At 44.3% G+C, this 16,259-nt stretch overlaps 1 protein-coding gene across 7 annotated transcripts in view; it reads left to right on the top strand.

Moving 5' to 3' along the window:
- Window positions 1-316: 316 nt before the first annotated feature.
- The window catches only part of DTNBP1 (dystrobrevin binding protein 1), a 122,366-nt gene continuing 106,423 nt past the window's right edge, over window positions 317-16,259 (top strand). For 2 of the 7 annotated variants that reach the window (XM_025208435.1, XM_014521599.2), the window contains exons 1-2: window positions 6,644-6,713; window positions 8,604-8,654. Coding sequence is in view for 4 of the 7 variants with exons in the window: in XM_025208432.1 (XP_025064217.1) it covers window positions 474-529; window positions 2,040-2,090; window positions 3,981-4,031 (158 nt within the window). In the remaining 3 variants the exon portion in view is untranslated. Of the gene's footprint in view, window positions 530-2,039; window positions 2,091-3,980; window positions 4,032-6,643; window positions 6,714-8,603; window positions 8,655-16,259 lie in introns of those variants that run through there. The other 5 variants (XM_025208432.1, XM_025208434.1, XM_025208431.1 and 2 more) reach the window with 5 other exon arrangements.

The raw sequence follows: 16,259 nt of genomic DNA, 5'->3' as shown, positions 1-16,259 counted from the left end.
GGCTGCTGCAAGGCCCAGGGTGGCTCCTGTCACAGCACTCCCATTGCACAGCACCCCTGCAAGGCTCCCCAGAGGGCTGGACCCTTGCTGCTGAACATCAATGGTTTCGCACCCCATGCACGCGACATCCCAAACCCAGCAGCCTCCCAGCCCTTCAACTCTAGGGCGGGGAGGCGGGGTCAGAACCTAAAGCAGCCAATCCACGCGCGCGACTCGCGCGGCACGCGGGAAGCGAGGTGGGTGGGTTCCAATTTCGCACTCGCGCGAGCTCCCTACACCGTGACGTCACTGCGCGGTCTGTTTAGGCCGGGCGGAACCCCACCCCCGTCGGGAAGGGGGTGGGGTTTGCCCTCTCCCGGTGACAGGTGGGGCGGGGCGCGGGGGCCCGAGGCGGAAGCGAGGGCTGAGACCCCGCCCCCTCTCTCGCGGGGAGCGTTTCGGCGCTCGAGCTCCGGTCAGCTCCGCGGCGGAAGATGTTGGAGACTCTGCGCGAGCGGCTGCTGAGCGTCCAGCAGGACCTCGCTTCCGGGTGCGTCACGGGGCGGGGCGCGGCGCGCGCGGGGGGAGGGGTGCTGAGACCCTTACCCACAGGGGCGGGGGGAGGGGGCAGCTCTCGCCTTGTTCCAGCGTGGGGGTAATGCCTGATAGCGTTACTGCGGGGGGGGAGGTTTGGCATTAAAAAGCGCCTCAACCTCCCCGCCAGAAAGGAAAGGGGAGAGGAAAGCTCTCCTCCTATGCCCGGGTTTTTAAAGCTGAAAAACCAGGTGTGAGGTCACCTTCCAGTGCCTGGTCTCTCCCCTGGCAAGGTCCCTGGGGTCAATCCGATCTCTTTTATTAGACCTACTAAAATAGTTGGAAAAATTCTTCTTTGCCAGCTTTCTTCACTTTTTTGCAAGGGTGTTTGTGCCTGAAAGCTGGCAAAGAAGAATTTTTCCAACTATTTTAGTGAGTCTAATAAAAGAGATCGGATTTACCCCAAGGACCTTGCCTGCCTATGTCCTTAGACCAGCACGGCTACAACCTACACCCCTGCTCTGGCCCCACACCTTGTGTCCCCTCTTGCCCTTTGCCTCAGATGCGCTGTGGCTCATTGGACCGCTGTGGCTGTTGGAGTCCCGTGTGTGAACAGCCATATCCGAGGAGAGAGGTGGGGCTGGAAGGGACCTCCCAAGACCTGGTTCAGCCCCCTGCCTGAGGCACGGTCAGCCCTGGACAGACCATCCTACACAGCCCTCATCTAAACCAGTGTTTTTGAACCCGTGGGTCGCAAGAATATATGAAAAGGTCGTGAACAAGCTTTAAAAAATGAACTGACCAACTTTAAAAAATGGATTCTCCTTTAAAGGAGAAAAACATAGGAAACGGTGGCTTCTCCTTTGCAGGATGGCAGACTTCCAGCCAGTGAGGGGCTGCTTGGGGCTCCCTCTGTCCCACACACCCGCCCCGTGCCCCATACGCTGGGGGTGTGGGCCAGTGGACCAGGAGTGAGGGGCACCAGCAGGACCAGGGGACTGTTTTCTACTTTAACTATTTACTGGGTTGTGACTGGCCATCAGTGTTTACAAATGGGTCCTGGTACAAAAAAGGTTGAGAACCACTGATCTAAACCCTACAATAAGACTACTCTCAGCCCTGACACAACAAGACCTAATGCCTGAATCTGGCACAGGTAAAGCAGGGGAACCACAGCAGACAAAGTCCCACTTCTGTAAAATGTCAATATACACTCGAGATCATGGGGAGAGGGCCATGTCTCCCACTACAGGGGAAAGCAGAAACCCCCACAGTGGGGCAGTGGCCCCTTGGTAGCCTAACTGCTACCCCCCAGGCCTGGGATGTCTTGCCTGTGCCCCGCATTTACTCCGTGCTTCCAAGCCCTTTGGGTGCCTTTGACACCCCTCTCCAGGACCAGCCTGAGTAGAACAATCGCTTGTCTCTGTCAGATGGTAGTTAAAAGGCACCCAGAGGTGATGCTCTTTCGAATCACATTTCTTTTATGTCAGCCGGCAGGAGTCTCATACTTTTGCTTGACCTTATAGGTTGAAGACTTTGGGTGACAAATCGAGAGAAGTCAAAGAAAGCAAACAGAGGTATTTTCATGTGTTTTTATGGAGAGCTCTATCTCGTTTATTTATTTTCGTAAAACATGGTTTAACGCATCATTTCTGTATGAGTACTATAGGAAGAGTGTCCTAAACTCTTCCTGTAGTAGACAGACATACAGTGGGTTATGTGAAATTTAAGAGACTATGCCTTGGATAATCAAACATCCCCATGCTTGGGCAGTGTTTAGCATGATAGCGTTTTTTTACTTCATGCTTTTTGAGATCAGCCAGCCAGCTTCAACATTGGCCCTCTTAGGTGATGTGTTCTGTTTTACAGCATTAACCATTTCCAGTGCATTTGTATGACAAGAACTGCAGTACTTTTGTGACTATTAAGCACTGTGGTGTTTATTTCCTGATTTGTCAGGTTTTAGCTTCAGAACAGAAAGAAGATCCTTGCAGGCTTAAAACAATGTTGTTATACAATGTTATAATAAAAAGTATTTCAGAAGAGAATTCAAGATTCGCCTCCAGGAATCTGGTGAAAGTCGATTGCCGTGTTTCCTAATGCAGAGTCGTATCTGTCTTTTTCCCAACATTATTACTATAATAGCTGTTGATTGAAAAGGACACTCCTCTTGTAGTTACTGCCTAATCTGTTAAGCACATAGCTTAACAGATCTAAACTAAGATAGGCATTTACCTGGATGTATATGCTTAATGAACATTGCTTACGATATGTACACAGACCTGTAAATACTGTGGTATTAGCAGCCCTGAACTGACTATTTCCTTTCATTTTCAAGGCTCTTAATAATCAGTTTAATGCTGCAATCAGAAGCCTTGAAAATGAGAGGGAGCAGTCCTGAAAGTGCCTAACTCCTTCACCAACCTTCCTTTTCAAGGCTTCAGCCCTTTGACAGCTGCTTCCTATTTTCTGTTTTTGGTGCAGAGAAATGAAGTACAGTCAGTTACAAAGTAGACAGTGGGGCTGAAAGCTGCTTTGTAAATAACCCTCCCTACCCCTTACTCCCACCCTTTTTCCAATGTAAATTGGTAATAGCATTGTATTATGAAAATTATGTACCTATCTGGTGTGAATAACTGGAATACATTGTACATACAGCTTAGTTTGAATGTGTTTTAATGTGCTGAATGTGTTTTATATCACTTCTTTATTAAACTGAGGAATATATGTATCTATCAGTTATTAACGTTAAATCAATTTAACTGTTTGTGAACTGTAACTTGCTGGAAGTCTTTATATGTATTCTTAAATCATCTTGCAACTAAAAGCTTGGTACATGTTCATCGTGTAGGCTAAGGCTAAAATATTTTGATGGGAAGAGGTGGAATAATAATTTTAAGAAAGTACCTTCTTTACATGTGCTTATAACCTACACTAAAACATTATGATTGATTGTTTTGGATGTTGTGGTTTTGACATGATGAGTAACATTTATAGAATTAAAGGACCTAATTTGGTCAAACTCCTTGTACACTGATAGGATTTACTATTCCTGAACCATCCCAGATAGATGCATATCCAACCTCATAATTTCTCTAGTTGGTTTGTTTCATTGTCCTCCTGCTTTTATGAGAGTTAGGTTGTTGTTGATGTTGTTCGTTTGGTTTTTTGTGGCCTCCCCCTAATCCCTGGTATTTCATCTAATCTACTTTTGCTGTAGTTAAACACGTTGCTGCTTGTTCTGCCCTTTGTGGCAAGGTAGAACATTTTTTTCCAATATACGGTACTGTAGCCTTTCAAATATTTGAAAACTGCCATTCTCTTGTCCCCATCATGACCTCTCTCTTTTTCATACTAAAGATTCCTAATTCTGTAAGAAACAATCCTGCACTAACTTGGAGATGATCAGGCAATATTATTGGTTATTATTTTTTTAACTCCTGTAATTTTTATGATTTCTTTTATAGGAGTGTTGAGTTTTTGCCAAAGTTTTCTGCTGGACTGGAATTACTCAGCAGGTATGTTCCTCTTTTTTTCATAATAGTATCTGTCTTTCATGGTTTCTTTTCACAGTCTAAATATTATAGGGGAACTGACAGCAATTAAGATTATGAAAATAATAGTAATTTTCTTATTGAGGTAAGGATCTTTATGAGTGATATCATTTATTGTACCAACTGCACAGTTGGGATAAAGATAGACAAGGTTTTGAATGCAAAGTCTTTTTCACTGGGTCTGAGGGAAGACTCAGACAGGATGATTAAAAACAACGCGTAGGGCTTTGAAATTGGAGGGGAGACAGATTCTCAGGGGTAGTAGACAAATGATTAACAGAAGGAGATATCCAACTAATGGGAGATCAGGATCTATCAAAAGGGAAGAGGGTCACTGTTGCCTGCAGGACAAAAGAAAAAGAATCGGCTAGATTAGGCGTGGCCACGCTGTGGCATGCACAGCTGCTGTCTGTGGTATTCATGAGGGCTGGGGCAGGAAGACTGCAAGCAAAATGAAAGAAGAGGGGTGGGGCAAGGTCTGGGGTTGGAAGGGCATGTTGCCACTTGTCAGGTTTGTGCAATCCCAGCTGGGAGACCATCCTGTACCTTGCTCAGCAGCAAAGTCAGCCCAGCTGGAGGGACTGGGCAGAAACAGCTAGGTGCCTAATTGGGATGAGGGGGAGAAAGGGGATAGGGAGAAAAGCCCTGCACTTGCCCAGCCAGAAGGATGGAGGGGAAGAACTGGCTACAGAGAGGGGAGGGGGAAAACATCCCTATGTAGTCCAGTGCAGGACACAAAAACAGCACCACTCAGGTCTTTGCCTCCTCAGTACAGGTAAAACTGACTACCTTCCTTTCCTCTCCCTGGCCTTCAGGACTTGTCAGCCTACTTTCCACACACCCCTCAGGGTGCTGGGAGGTTTTTCCCAGAGCAAACTTGATAGTTATGCTTTTGTCTGGGACTAACCCAGCCTGACAGTTCCAGTCTGGGACCTACCTATTCACAGCAAGCTGCGAGTCCAGGGAGTCTAGAGTGAGACCAGCCCTGTCATTGTCCCATGCCCCAAGAAATACAGTTGGGCATCCCTTATGTACCCCCATGTGCTCTGGTGCCACCCCACACAGTCCTGGGGCCCCTTGGTGACCCCAGCTTTGCCCATACCTGGGGTTCCAGTAACACTGCTCCACAAGGAGTTCTCAACCCTGCTGTACCCCATCATGATGCTACAATCCTGTCATGCACCACTGCTCCAGAGTGAGACCCTGGGGACACCTCATCCCACTTCCTGATGGAATCACACCGACCTGAATTGTGCCCCCCACGGGCTGTGAGGGTTTGACTAGGGGCTTCCCATTAAGAGAGTTCCCATGGAAAAGGCTGCTTAGTGATGGGGGAGCAGACTGCTTCAGAACTATGCTAGCGACACTTCTCAGGCAGTCGCTGGCATACAGTTGCCCAAGGGTGCAAGTCCTCTTGTTAGTGTCATGGGCTCTGAAAGTGCCACGTTATGAGGTCGTGCAGATGCCAGAGTGCTGTTCCATCTTGGGGCATGGGGGTACCAGTTACTACAGAGTTTATGACACTGAAGACAGTACCCTATTAGGAAGGCAAGGTCCTGATTTTTCTGTCCCATGGGAAGTGTGAGCCCTGAAGCTGTTCCTGGGCATATGGCGAACCCATCACTGAAAGTATCTTGAGGTGCTGCCTCACAAGGTGACTTAAATGAGGCTGTCACAGGGTAAAGACACCTTTTATAGCCATGGCCAGAAAAATAACAAAGCTATCACAGCTGATAAGGGACCTGGACCCCCTAGCCCTGAGACCCCCATTGCCAAAGACTCCTGTGTGTGACTTTAATTTTCAGTCCAAGAGATGGAAAGCAATCAAGCAGGTGACCAACCCACAGCACATGTTTTTATGGGCAACTGCTGTGTGGCATGTGAACCCCAGGCATGCAGTAGAATGGAGGCAGGGGGCTCGAGCCTTAAGCTGCATGGAAAGGCAGCAGGACGGTTCTGCAAGAGGAGTCACTGCCAAAAGCCAGGTGAAGACTTCACTGGCACTCTAGCTGCTGCCAAATTAAGGGTTTGGATCTTTGTTCCCTGTATGAAACTGCAGTGGTTGCAGGGCCAGGACCTGGGTCTTGCTGATGACACCTCCTTTCTCAGAAGTGTCCTGCTGCCACTCCGCTCTGCATGTCTGGAAATTCAACCCCTTCTGCTATTGTTCTGGCACTCCAGAGCACAAACGCTATCAGGGCAAACACTTTCAAATTAAAACTGGATAGAAACCAGCTATAAAAGGTGTTGTATATTTTCAAGCACTAACTTTGTAATCGTTTGGCTCTCTTTATATTTTATGGTGTGATAATTACTTTCCACGTGTGACCAGTTTAAATTTGTTGCATGGTTAACCAGTGAATTGCATAATATATGTAATGTGTAGCAGGGGCCTCAGGAATACCTCTGGGGAACAGGGATCAGAGTGACACTCAAGGAGAGGTGGGGGCTTTACTTGTGGCATACCTGCCAAAAAGGTTGGCCACCACTAGGGTAGATTAGGTAGTTAAAAGGCACCCAGAGGTGATGCTCTTTCGAATCACATTTCTTTTATGTCAGCCGGCAGGAGTCTCATACTTTTGCTTGACCTTATAGGTTGAAGACTTTGGGTGACAAATCGAGAGAAGTCAAAGAAAGCAAACAGAGGTATTTTCATGTGTTTTTATGGAGAGCTCTATCTCGTTTATTTATTTTCGTAAAACATGGTTTAACGCATCATTTCTGTATGAGTACTATAGGAAGAGTGTCCTAAACTCTTCCTGTAGTAGACAGACATACAGTGGGTTATGTGAAATTTAAGAGACTATGCCTTGGATAATCAAACATCCCCATGCTTGGGCAGTGTTTAGCATGATAGCGTTTTTTTACTTCATGCTTTTTGAGATCAGCCAGCCAGCTTCAACATTGGCCCTCTTAGGTGATGTGTTCTGTTTTACAGCATTAACCATTTCCAGTGCATTTGTATGACAAGAACTGCAGTACTTTTGTGACTATTAAGCACTGTGGTGTTTATTTCCTGATTTGTCAGGTTTTAGCTTCAGAACAGAAAGAAGATCCTTGCAGGCTTAAAACAATGTTGTTATACAATGTTATAATAAAAAGTATTTCAGAAGAGAATTCAAGATTCGCCTCCAGGAATCTGGTGAAAGTCGATTGCCGTGTTTCCTAATGCAGAGTCGTATCTGTCTTTTTCCCAACATTATTACTATAATAGCTGTTGATTGAAAAGGACACTCCTCTTGTAGTTACTGCCTAATCTGTTAAGCACATAGCTTAACAGATCTAAACTAAGATAGGCATTTACCTGGATGTATATGCTTAATGAACATTGCTTACGATATGTACACAGACCTGTAAATACTGTGGTATTAGCAGCCCTGAACTGACTATTTCCTTTCATTTTCAAGGCTCTTAATAATCAGTTTAATGCTGCAATCAGAAGCCTTGAAAATGAGAGGGAGCAGTCCTGAAAGTGCCTAACTCCTTCACCAACCTTCCTTTTCAAGGCTTCAGCCCTTTGACAGCTGCTTCCTATTTTCTGTTTTTGGTGCAGAGAAATGAAGTACAGTCAGTTACAAAGTAGACAGTGGGGCTGAAAGCTGCTTTGTAAATAACCCTCCCTACCCCTTACTCCCACCCTTTTTCCAATGTAAATTGGTAATAGCATTGTATTATGAAAATTATGTACCTATCTGGTGTGAATAACTGGAATACATTGTACATACAGCTTAGTTTGAATGTGTTTTAATGTGCTGAATGTGTTTTATATCACTTCTTTATTAAACTGAGGAATATATGTATCTATCAGTTATTAACGTTAAATCAATTTAACTGTTTGTGAACTGTAACTTGCTGGAAGTCTTTATATGTATTCTTAAATCATCTTGCAACTAAAAGCTTGGTACATGTTCATCGTGTAGGCTAAGGCTAAAATATTTTGATGGGAAGAGGTGGAATAATAATTTTAAGAAAGTACCTTCTTTACATGTGCTTATAACCTACACTAAAACATTATGATTGATTGTTTTGGATGTTGTGGTTTTGACATGATGAGTAACATTTATAGAATTAAAGGACCTAATTTGGTCAAACTCCTTGTACACTGATAGGATTTACTATTCCTGAACCATCCCAGATAGATGCATATCCAACCTCATAATTTCTCTAGTTGGTTTGTTTCATTGTCCTCCTGCTTTTATGAGAGTTAGGTTGTTGTTGATGTTGTTCGTTTGGTTTTTTGTGGCCTCCCCCTAATCCCTGGTATTTCATCTAATCTACTTTTGCTGTAGTTAAACACGTTGCTGCTTGTTCTGCCCTTTGTGGCAAGGTAGAACATTTTTTTCCAATATACGGTACTGTAGCCTTTCAAATATTTGAAAACTGCCATTCTCTTGTCCCCATCATGACCTCTCTCTTTTTCATACTAAAGATTCCTAATTCTGTAAGAAACAATCCTGCACTAACTTGGAGATGATCAGGCAATATTATTGGTTATTATTTTTTTAACTCCTGTAATTTTTATGATTTCTTTTATAGGAGTGTTGAGTTTTTGCCAAAGTTTTCTGCTGGACTGGAATTACTCAGCAGGTATGTTCCTCTTTTTTTCATAATAGTATCTGTCTTTCATGGTTTCTTTTCACAGTCTAAATATTATAGGGGAACTGACAGCAATTAAGATTATGAAAATAATAGTAATTTTCTTATTGAGGTAAGGATCTTTATGAGTGATATCATTTATTGTACCAACTGCACAGTTGGGATAAAGATAGACAAGGTTTTGAATGCAAAGTCTTTTTCACTGGGTCTGAGGGAAGACTCAGACAGGATGATTAAAAACAACGCGTAGGGCTTTGAAATTGGAGGGGAGACAGATTCTCAGGGGTAGTAGACAAATGATTAACAGAAGGAGATATCCAACTAATGGGAGATCAGGATCTATCAAAAGGGAAGAGGGTCACTGTTGCCTGCAGGACAAAAGAAAAAGAATCGGCTAGATTAGGCGTGGCCACGCTGTGGCATGCACAGCTGCTGTCTGTGGTATTCATGAGGGCTGGGGCAGGAAGACTGCAAGCAAAATGAAAGAAGAGGGGTGGGGCAAGGTCTGGGGTTGGAAGGGCATGTTGCCACTTGTCAGGTTTGTGCAATCCCAGCTGGGAGACCATCCTGTACCTTGCTCAGCAGCAAAGTCAGCCCAGCTGGAGGGACTGGGCAGAAACAGCTAGGTGCCTAATTGGGATGAGGGGGAGAAAGGGGATAGGGAGAAAAGCCCTGCACTTGCCCAGCCAGAAGGATGGAGGGGAAGAACTGGCTACAGAGAGGGGAGGGGGAAAACATCCCTATGTAGTCCAGTGCAGGACACAAAAACAGCACCACTCAGGTCTTTGCCTCCTCAGTACAGGTAAAACTGACTACCTTCCTTTCCTCTCCCTGGCCTTCAGGACTTGTCAGCCTACTTTCCACACACCCCTCAGGGTGCTGGGAGGTTTTTCCCAGAGCAAACTTGATAGTTATGCTTTTGTCTGGGACTAACCCAGCCTGACAGTTCCAGTCTGGGACCTACCTATTCACAGCAAGCTGCGAGTCCAGGGAGTCTAGAGTGAGACCAGCCCTGTCATTGTCCCATGCCCCAAGAAATACAGTTGGGCATCCCTTATGTACCCCCATGTGCTCTGGTGCCACCCCACACAGTCCTGGGGCCCCTTGGTGACCCCAGCTTTGCCCATACCTGGGGTTCCAGTAACACTGCTCCACAAGGAGTTCTCAACCCTGCTGTACCCCATCATGATGCTACAATCCTGTCATGCACCACTGCTCCAGAGTGAGACCCTGGGGACACCTCATCCCACTTCCTGATGGAATCACACCGACCTGAATTGTGCCCCCCACGGGCTGTGAGGGTTTGACTAGGGGCTTCCCATTAAGAGAGTTCCCATGGAAAAGGCTGCTTAGTGATGGGGGAGCAGACTGCTTCAGAACTATGCTAGCGACACTTCTCAGGCAGTCGCTGGCATACAGTTGCCCAAGGGTGCAAGTCCTCTTGTTAGTGTCATGGGCTCTGAAAGTGCCACGTTATGAGGTCGTGCAGATGCCAGAGTGCTGTTCCATCTTGGGGCATGGGGGTACCAGTTACTACAGAGTTTATGACACTGAAGACAGTACCCTATTAGGAAGGCAAGGTCCTGATTTTTCTGTCCCATGGGAAGTGTGAGCCCTGAAGCTGTTCCTGGGCATATGGCGAACCCATCACTGAAAGTATCTTGAGGTGCTGCCTCACAAGGTGACTTAAATGAGGCTGTCACAGGGTAAAGACACCTTTTATAGCCATGGCCAGAAAAATAACAAAGCTATCACAGCTGATAAGGGACCTGGACCCCCTAGCCCTGAGACCCCCATTGCCAAAGACTCCTGTGTGTGACTTTAATTTTCAGTCCAAGAGATGGAAAGCAATCAAGCAGGTGACCAACCCACAGCACATGTTTTTATGGGCAACTGCTGTGTGGCATGTGAACCCCAGGCATGCAGTAGAATGGAGGCAGGGGGCTCGAGCCTTAAGCTGCATGGAAAGGCAGCAGGACGGTTCTGCAAGAGGAGTCACTGCCAAAAGCCAGGTGAAGACTTCACTGGCACTCTAGCTGCTGCCAAATTAAGGGTTTGGATCTTTGTTCCCTGTATGAAACTGCAGTGGTTGCAGGGCCAGGACCTGGGTCTTGCTGATGACACCTCCTTTCTCAGAAGTGTCCTGCTGCCACTCCGCTCTGCATGTCTGGAAATTCAACCCCTTCTGCTATTGTTCTGGCACTCCAGAGCACAAACGCTATCAGGGCAAACACTTTCAAATTAAAACTGGATAGAAACCAGCTATAAAAGGTGTTGTATATTTTCAAGCACTAACTTTGTAATCGTTTGGCTCTCTTTATATTTTATGGTGTGATAATTACTTTCCACGTGTGACCAGTTTAAATTTGTTGCATGGTTAACCAGTGAATTGCATAATATATGTAATGTGTAGCAGGGGCCTCAGGAATACCTCTGGGGAACAGGGATCAGAGTGACACTCAAGGAGAGGTGGGGGCTTTACTTGTGGCATACCTGCCAAAAAGGTTGGCCACCACTAGGGTAGATTACAATATGCTATAAAATCAATATCAGTGTTCAGTCTTTGGCTCTTAGGGTCCAGACAGTTTATGTATTTGTATTCCCAAGTTTGTCTTTTAAAGGTTAGTTGTTTGGGGGTTTTTTAAATTTCTCTGAGTGCAAGGTTGGTGAGGTCAGAAAACTCTGTTACTACTGGTCTTTGTGTCTCTCTGAACTCTCACAGAAAAAAAGTGAAAAGGACTGGTGCATAGTTTTGTCTAGTTTCTCCCATGTAGTTATTATGGGGCATATGGTGCCATTGGATCATGTAATATCACATGGGATCCATGGGTTCATTGTGGGGGTGCCGATTATTAACAGTGGATATCTGTTGGCAGATTTTGCATCTGTTGCTAAGAAGAGATTGCTAAGACTGATGTCTTTTGAATAGTGGTGAGTTTGCTTTGGATGAAAAGTTGGGCAAGGTGAGGTGGTTTGAGATTTTGAATTGTGTGCAGACTTTGACTGTATGCAATACAGAAGGCAGGAGCTACTAACTGAATCAAAAGGTTAAAACTATTGAACCTCTGTTTTAACCCTGAGCATTACGGGTCTTGTGAATGAGATGGAATGGTAGTATGTAAACATGTAAGTAGAATCTGTATGATAACGTGTGTATGAGTTGTGGGGGTAGAGATGAGGTTGCATGGGCAATATAAAGTTAGCAGTCAAAGCTAGTACCAAAATAAATTGTATTACACTTTAAAATCCTGTAGTACTGTAATGTACTTTCATTAAAGTTATAAAAATTATTTGTGTCATTGAAGCTCACTTATCTGTGCCCTGTGTTGGGTTCTTACTTAACTAGTAGAAAGACTAGTAGAAAGCTTGTAGAAGCCATTTTTAGGGCAATCAAAGTATGTGGGATGGGGAGTTAGAAATACCACAGATGGGAGAGCCATCTAATTCTGAAGAAATTCTGAAATGTATATGAAAAAACATTCTGACCTATTTTTTCCTCCCATCTCAGAATCATAGATTCATAGATGCTAGGGTTGGAAGGGGACCTCAATAGATCATGGAGTCCGACCCCCTGCATGGGCAGGAAAGAGGGCTGTCTAAATCTGCTCTCTGCTAGCTTGTGGCCATTATTTCTTGTAACCCCCGGGGGTGCCTTGGTGAATAAAGCCTCACCAATTCCCTTCTGTGCCCCCATGATGAACTTATAGGCAGCCACAAGGTCGCCTCTCAACCTTCTCTTGCGGAGGCTGAAGAGGTCCAGGTGCCCCGGTCTCTCCTCATAGGGCTTGGCCTGAAAGCCCTTAACCATATGAGTGGCCCTTCTCTGGACCCTCTCCAGGTTATCCACATCCCTCTTGAAGTGCGGCGCCCAAAACTGCACGCAGTATTCCAACTGCGGTTTGACCAGTGCCCGATAGTGGGGAAGTATCACCTCCTTGGATCTGTTCGTCATACATCTGCTGATGCACGCTAAAGTGCCATTAGCTTTTCTGATGACTTCATCACACTGCCGACTCATGTTCATCTTGGAGTCCACTAGGACTCCAAGAGCCCTTTCCGCTTCCGTGCCACCAAGCAGGTCATTTCCTAGGCAGTAGGTATGCTGGACATTTTTCCTCCCTAGGTGCAGCACTTTGCATTTCTCCTTGTTGAATTGTATTCTGTTGTTTTCTGCCCATATGTCCAACCTGTCCAGGTCTGCTTGTAGTTGTTCCCTGCCCTCTGGCGTGTCCGCTTCTCCCCACAGTTTTGTGTCATCCGCAGACTTGGACAGAGTACACTTCACTCCCTTGTCCAAGTCGCTGATGAAGACATTGAAAAGTATCGGTCCAAGGACCGAGCCCTGCGGGACCCCACTGCCCACACCCTTCCAGGTCGATAATCTCTCTCTAACATTGTCTTGTCCCCTGCAAAACATCTGGTCTCATCTTCAGCAAGAAAAAAATCATGTTATTTTGCATTATGCTAGATCTGTTTTTTTGACAAAATATTTTACTGCAGAAAACATATCAGATGATATTTTAAGCCCCTCAGATTCCTTTAGATCTTTAAAATAAATCTGGCATAATATCTTCAACTCTAGTTTACTCCTAGTTATTTCTTTGCTTGAGTGCCTGTTGAAAGGTCATTCAAATCCATGTCAGTAGTAGCTGCTATTGGAGGTTCTGCTCTTGATTTGTTAAAGGCTTTTGGAGCTCCTTATGCTCCCTACTGTGTAGACTTTAGTTTGCATCATGGCTGTCCAAAAGGGCTGATTCCTAAGCTGTCAAATTGTCTCTCTCATTCCAGTTATTAATAAATGACATAGTGCTGTCAAATTGGCAGCCTGTTGGCCACGTGTGGGCCCTGAGAGGTTAGCTTGTAAACCCCTCAAGCTCCCAGACCAAGTGCTGCTCCTCTCATCAGTCTTCTGCTGCTGCCAGGGTCCCTGGGCTTCTCTTCCCTCTTTGAGCTTCTGCTTTCTGCCCCCGCCCTCCTTCTCCCCCCAGTCCAGGAAACATGAAAGGCAAGGATTTTTGGTGGGCTGGGATAATCTTAGTAAGGCTTTTAAATGCAGCACATTCTTCTGAAGAACTGAACAACTTCTGAAAAGCTTTTTAGTTCTTCAGAAGAATGAGCTACATTTGAAAGCTTGTCTAAAGGCTTGGCAGATGTTACATTTATGGCACAATTAACATGTTAATCATGCAGTAAATTGGCTCAATGTGTGGCAAATTGCAATTTGCAGGTCCATAAAATGGCAAACCAGCCACAAAGAGGTTCCACATTAAAGCTCATTGAACAAGCTTTAGTTAAAGTGCCCTGCCTCAATTTTGAAGTGCAGGACGCTGAATACATGAGACTTTGCAGGCACTTTTAGAGTGGCTCTCAGAGCTGCCCTAATTAAAGTGCCCCCCCTCTAACCCTTTTTAAAGATGCCGTGAAACACCAGAGATCTCGGGCAGCCGGTGCCCCAGGCTTTTAGACCCAGTGCTGCACCATGCCTGATCGTTATGCTTGGCTGTGTTGTGGGATTGGACACCCTGGAGTTCAGGATACAGCTACCTGCTGCGTGATCTGTGGGACTGAGCTGGGAGAAGCCCCCAGTTTAGTTTTAACTCTGGGGGTTGCACGATTGGGATTTGAGGAATTTCATGCCCCATCCCAAACATTGCGTGTTGTGCCATGCACATGTGCCATGGCAGGACATTTAGTATTTGGGATGGGGCATAAAAATCTCAGATCCAAATTGCACGATTATTTTAATATCTGCTAGGGTTCTAAGACTTTTCCAATCATGAAGTTGGTTTAATTAAAGATATCACTTACAAAACTGCTTCTCATCACCAAATACCATTATATTTAAATTAACAAATTAATTTGTTGGTTGTAAAAATTTAATAATAGCCAAAGCTGTACTTAAGTAAATAGTATGTTAAAATGGGAACACAATATGAAGCTTCTTGTGGGGATAAACATCCAAGCTCACGCAAGAAGTTATTCATGGAATAATTCTTTCTTCATGTTATTAAAAGATTACTAGTGCCTTAACTAAACATTGGAGATATTTGGCAGTCCTTTAGTACACAATTCTTAGTGAGAAATAGCTCACAAGCTTATCTCTCTTGGTTATTTAGTTAAATGTTCAAGTCAGTTAGGGGAGGTTCCTAGGGCAGCGTCCTGTTTTGTGGGACTCAGTGTTTCTTTTTAGCTGTAGAATGGTATCTATTGCCTCCACTTTTTTTTTTTTTTTTTTAAGACAGACTGGACTACAGCTTTATCAATTTGTACTATTCCAGGCATGTTGCGATTAATGCTTTATATGGAACATTTCATAGGATTTTCAGTTGTAAATTGTAAAGCTGTTGCAAATAGTTTTCTGACTAGACTGTTTCTGAGTTTACAAAGAGACTACAAGAGTGTTTGATTATACAGCAAGATCCTTTTGCCTAAGATACCCATTTGGCACAGCTGTGATCTTTATCTTAATGGAGCAGGCTGTAAGACTTTAGAAACACCTGATAGCAGAAGAATACTTAGGATCAAAGAAGCAATACTTCTGATATTTTAGTAGATATCAACTAACTCAGAAAAGTGGATCCTTTACCCCCCCCCCCCCCCCTTTTTTTTTTTTTTTTTTTTTTTTTACAAAGAGAGATGTTAATTTAAAACAACTCTAAGGATTCTAGAATCAACTCTTTTGAAATTAATTTCTACTAACTCTGTGTTTTTTCACAGAGGAGAATAATTGTGGCTGGAAAAACATCCTGAAAAAGAATTTGTCTCCACTTATCAGTGAAAACCTTGCTCCTTATGCTTAGTATGATATAGCTTCTTTCTAAATGTTCTAATTTTTTATGAGAGTCGTAAGATATTTTGTGTGCAAGTATAGCAAGGTCATTTGGTAATTTTACTCTTATGGGTAAAGACTTACAAAAATATTTATGCTCATTGGGAATTAATTATTTATCTGGCAATGCTTAAGCAGTTTAAATAAGTGGTTCTTGTCTGAATTTGGTAAAAGTGTTATAGGAAGAAAGAACAATAACCACTTTGACCATTTTACATTTAAAACTTTACACAGAATAATTTTAAATTTAAAAAGCACGTTCTGAGAAGTGGAAATCTTTAATATAGAAAAGAGGAATATTTGGAGTCTTTTGAATACTGGCTTCTGCTTAAAGTTTGGAATAAAAAGGGTGTCTTGTCAGAGCTCTTACAGATATTCTGAAAGATTGTCAGTACAGACAATTAGTGTTGTTGACTATACAATGTATCTATGCATACAGGTGAGCAGAAAAGACTAACTTATGAGTGTTAAGCCAATGAAGGATGATCACTAACTGAAATTTTAAATTTTGCCAACTTACTGAAAGAGGTATGCCCCCAAGAAAGATATGCCATGGTCCGGTCCTGTAGGGAGCAGACCAGGAAAGCCAAGGCTGCAACTGAACTCCAGCTAGCTTTGAGCGTCAAAGACAATAAGAAGTCCTTTTTCAGATATATGGGGAGCCGGAGGAAAAGCAGGGGCAACATTGGACCCCTTCTGAACCAGATGGGGCAAATGACAACTGACGCCCAGGAAAAAGCCAACCTATTAAATAGGTACTTTGCGTC

Source organism: Alligator sinensis, unplaced genomic scaffold (assembly GCF_000455745.1).
Source record: "Alligator sinensis unplaced genomic scaffold, ASM45574v1 scaffold928_1, whole genome shotgun sequence".
NCBI lineage: Eukaryota > Metazoa > Chordata > Crocodylia > Alligatoridae > Alligator > Alligator sinensis.
Note: the sequence above shows the minus strand (reverse complement) of the source record. Positions and strands in the feature narration are given on the sequence as shown.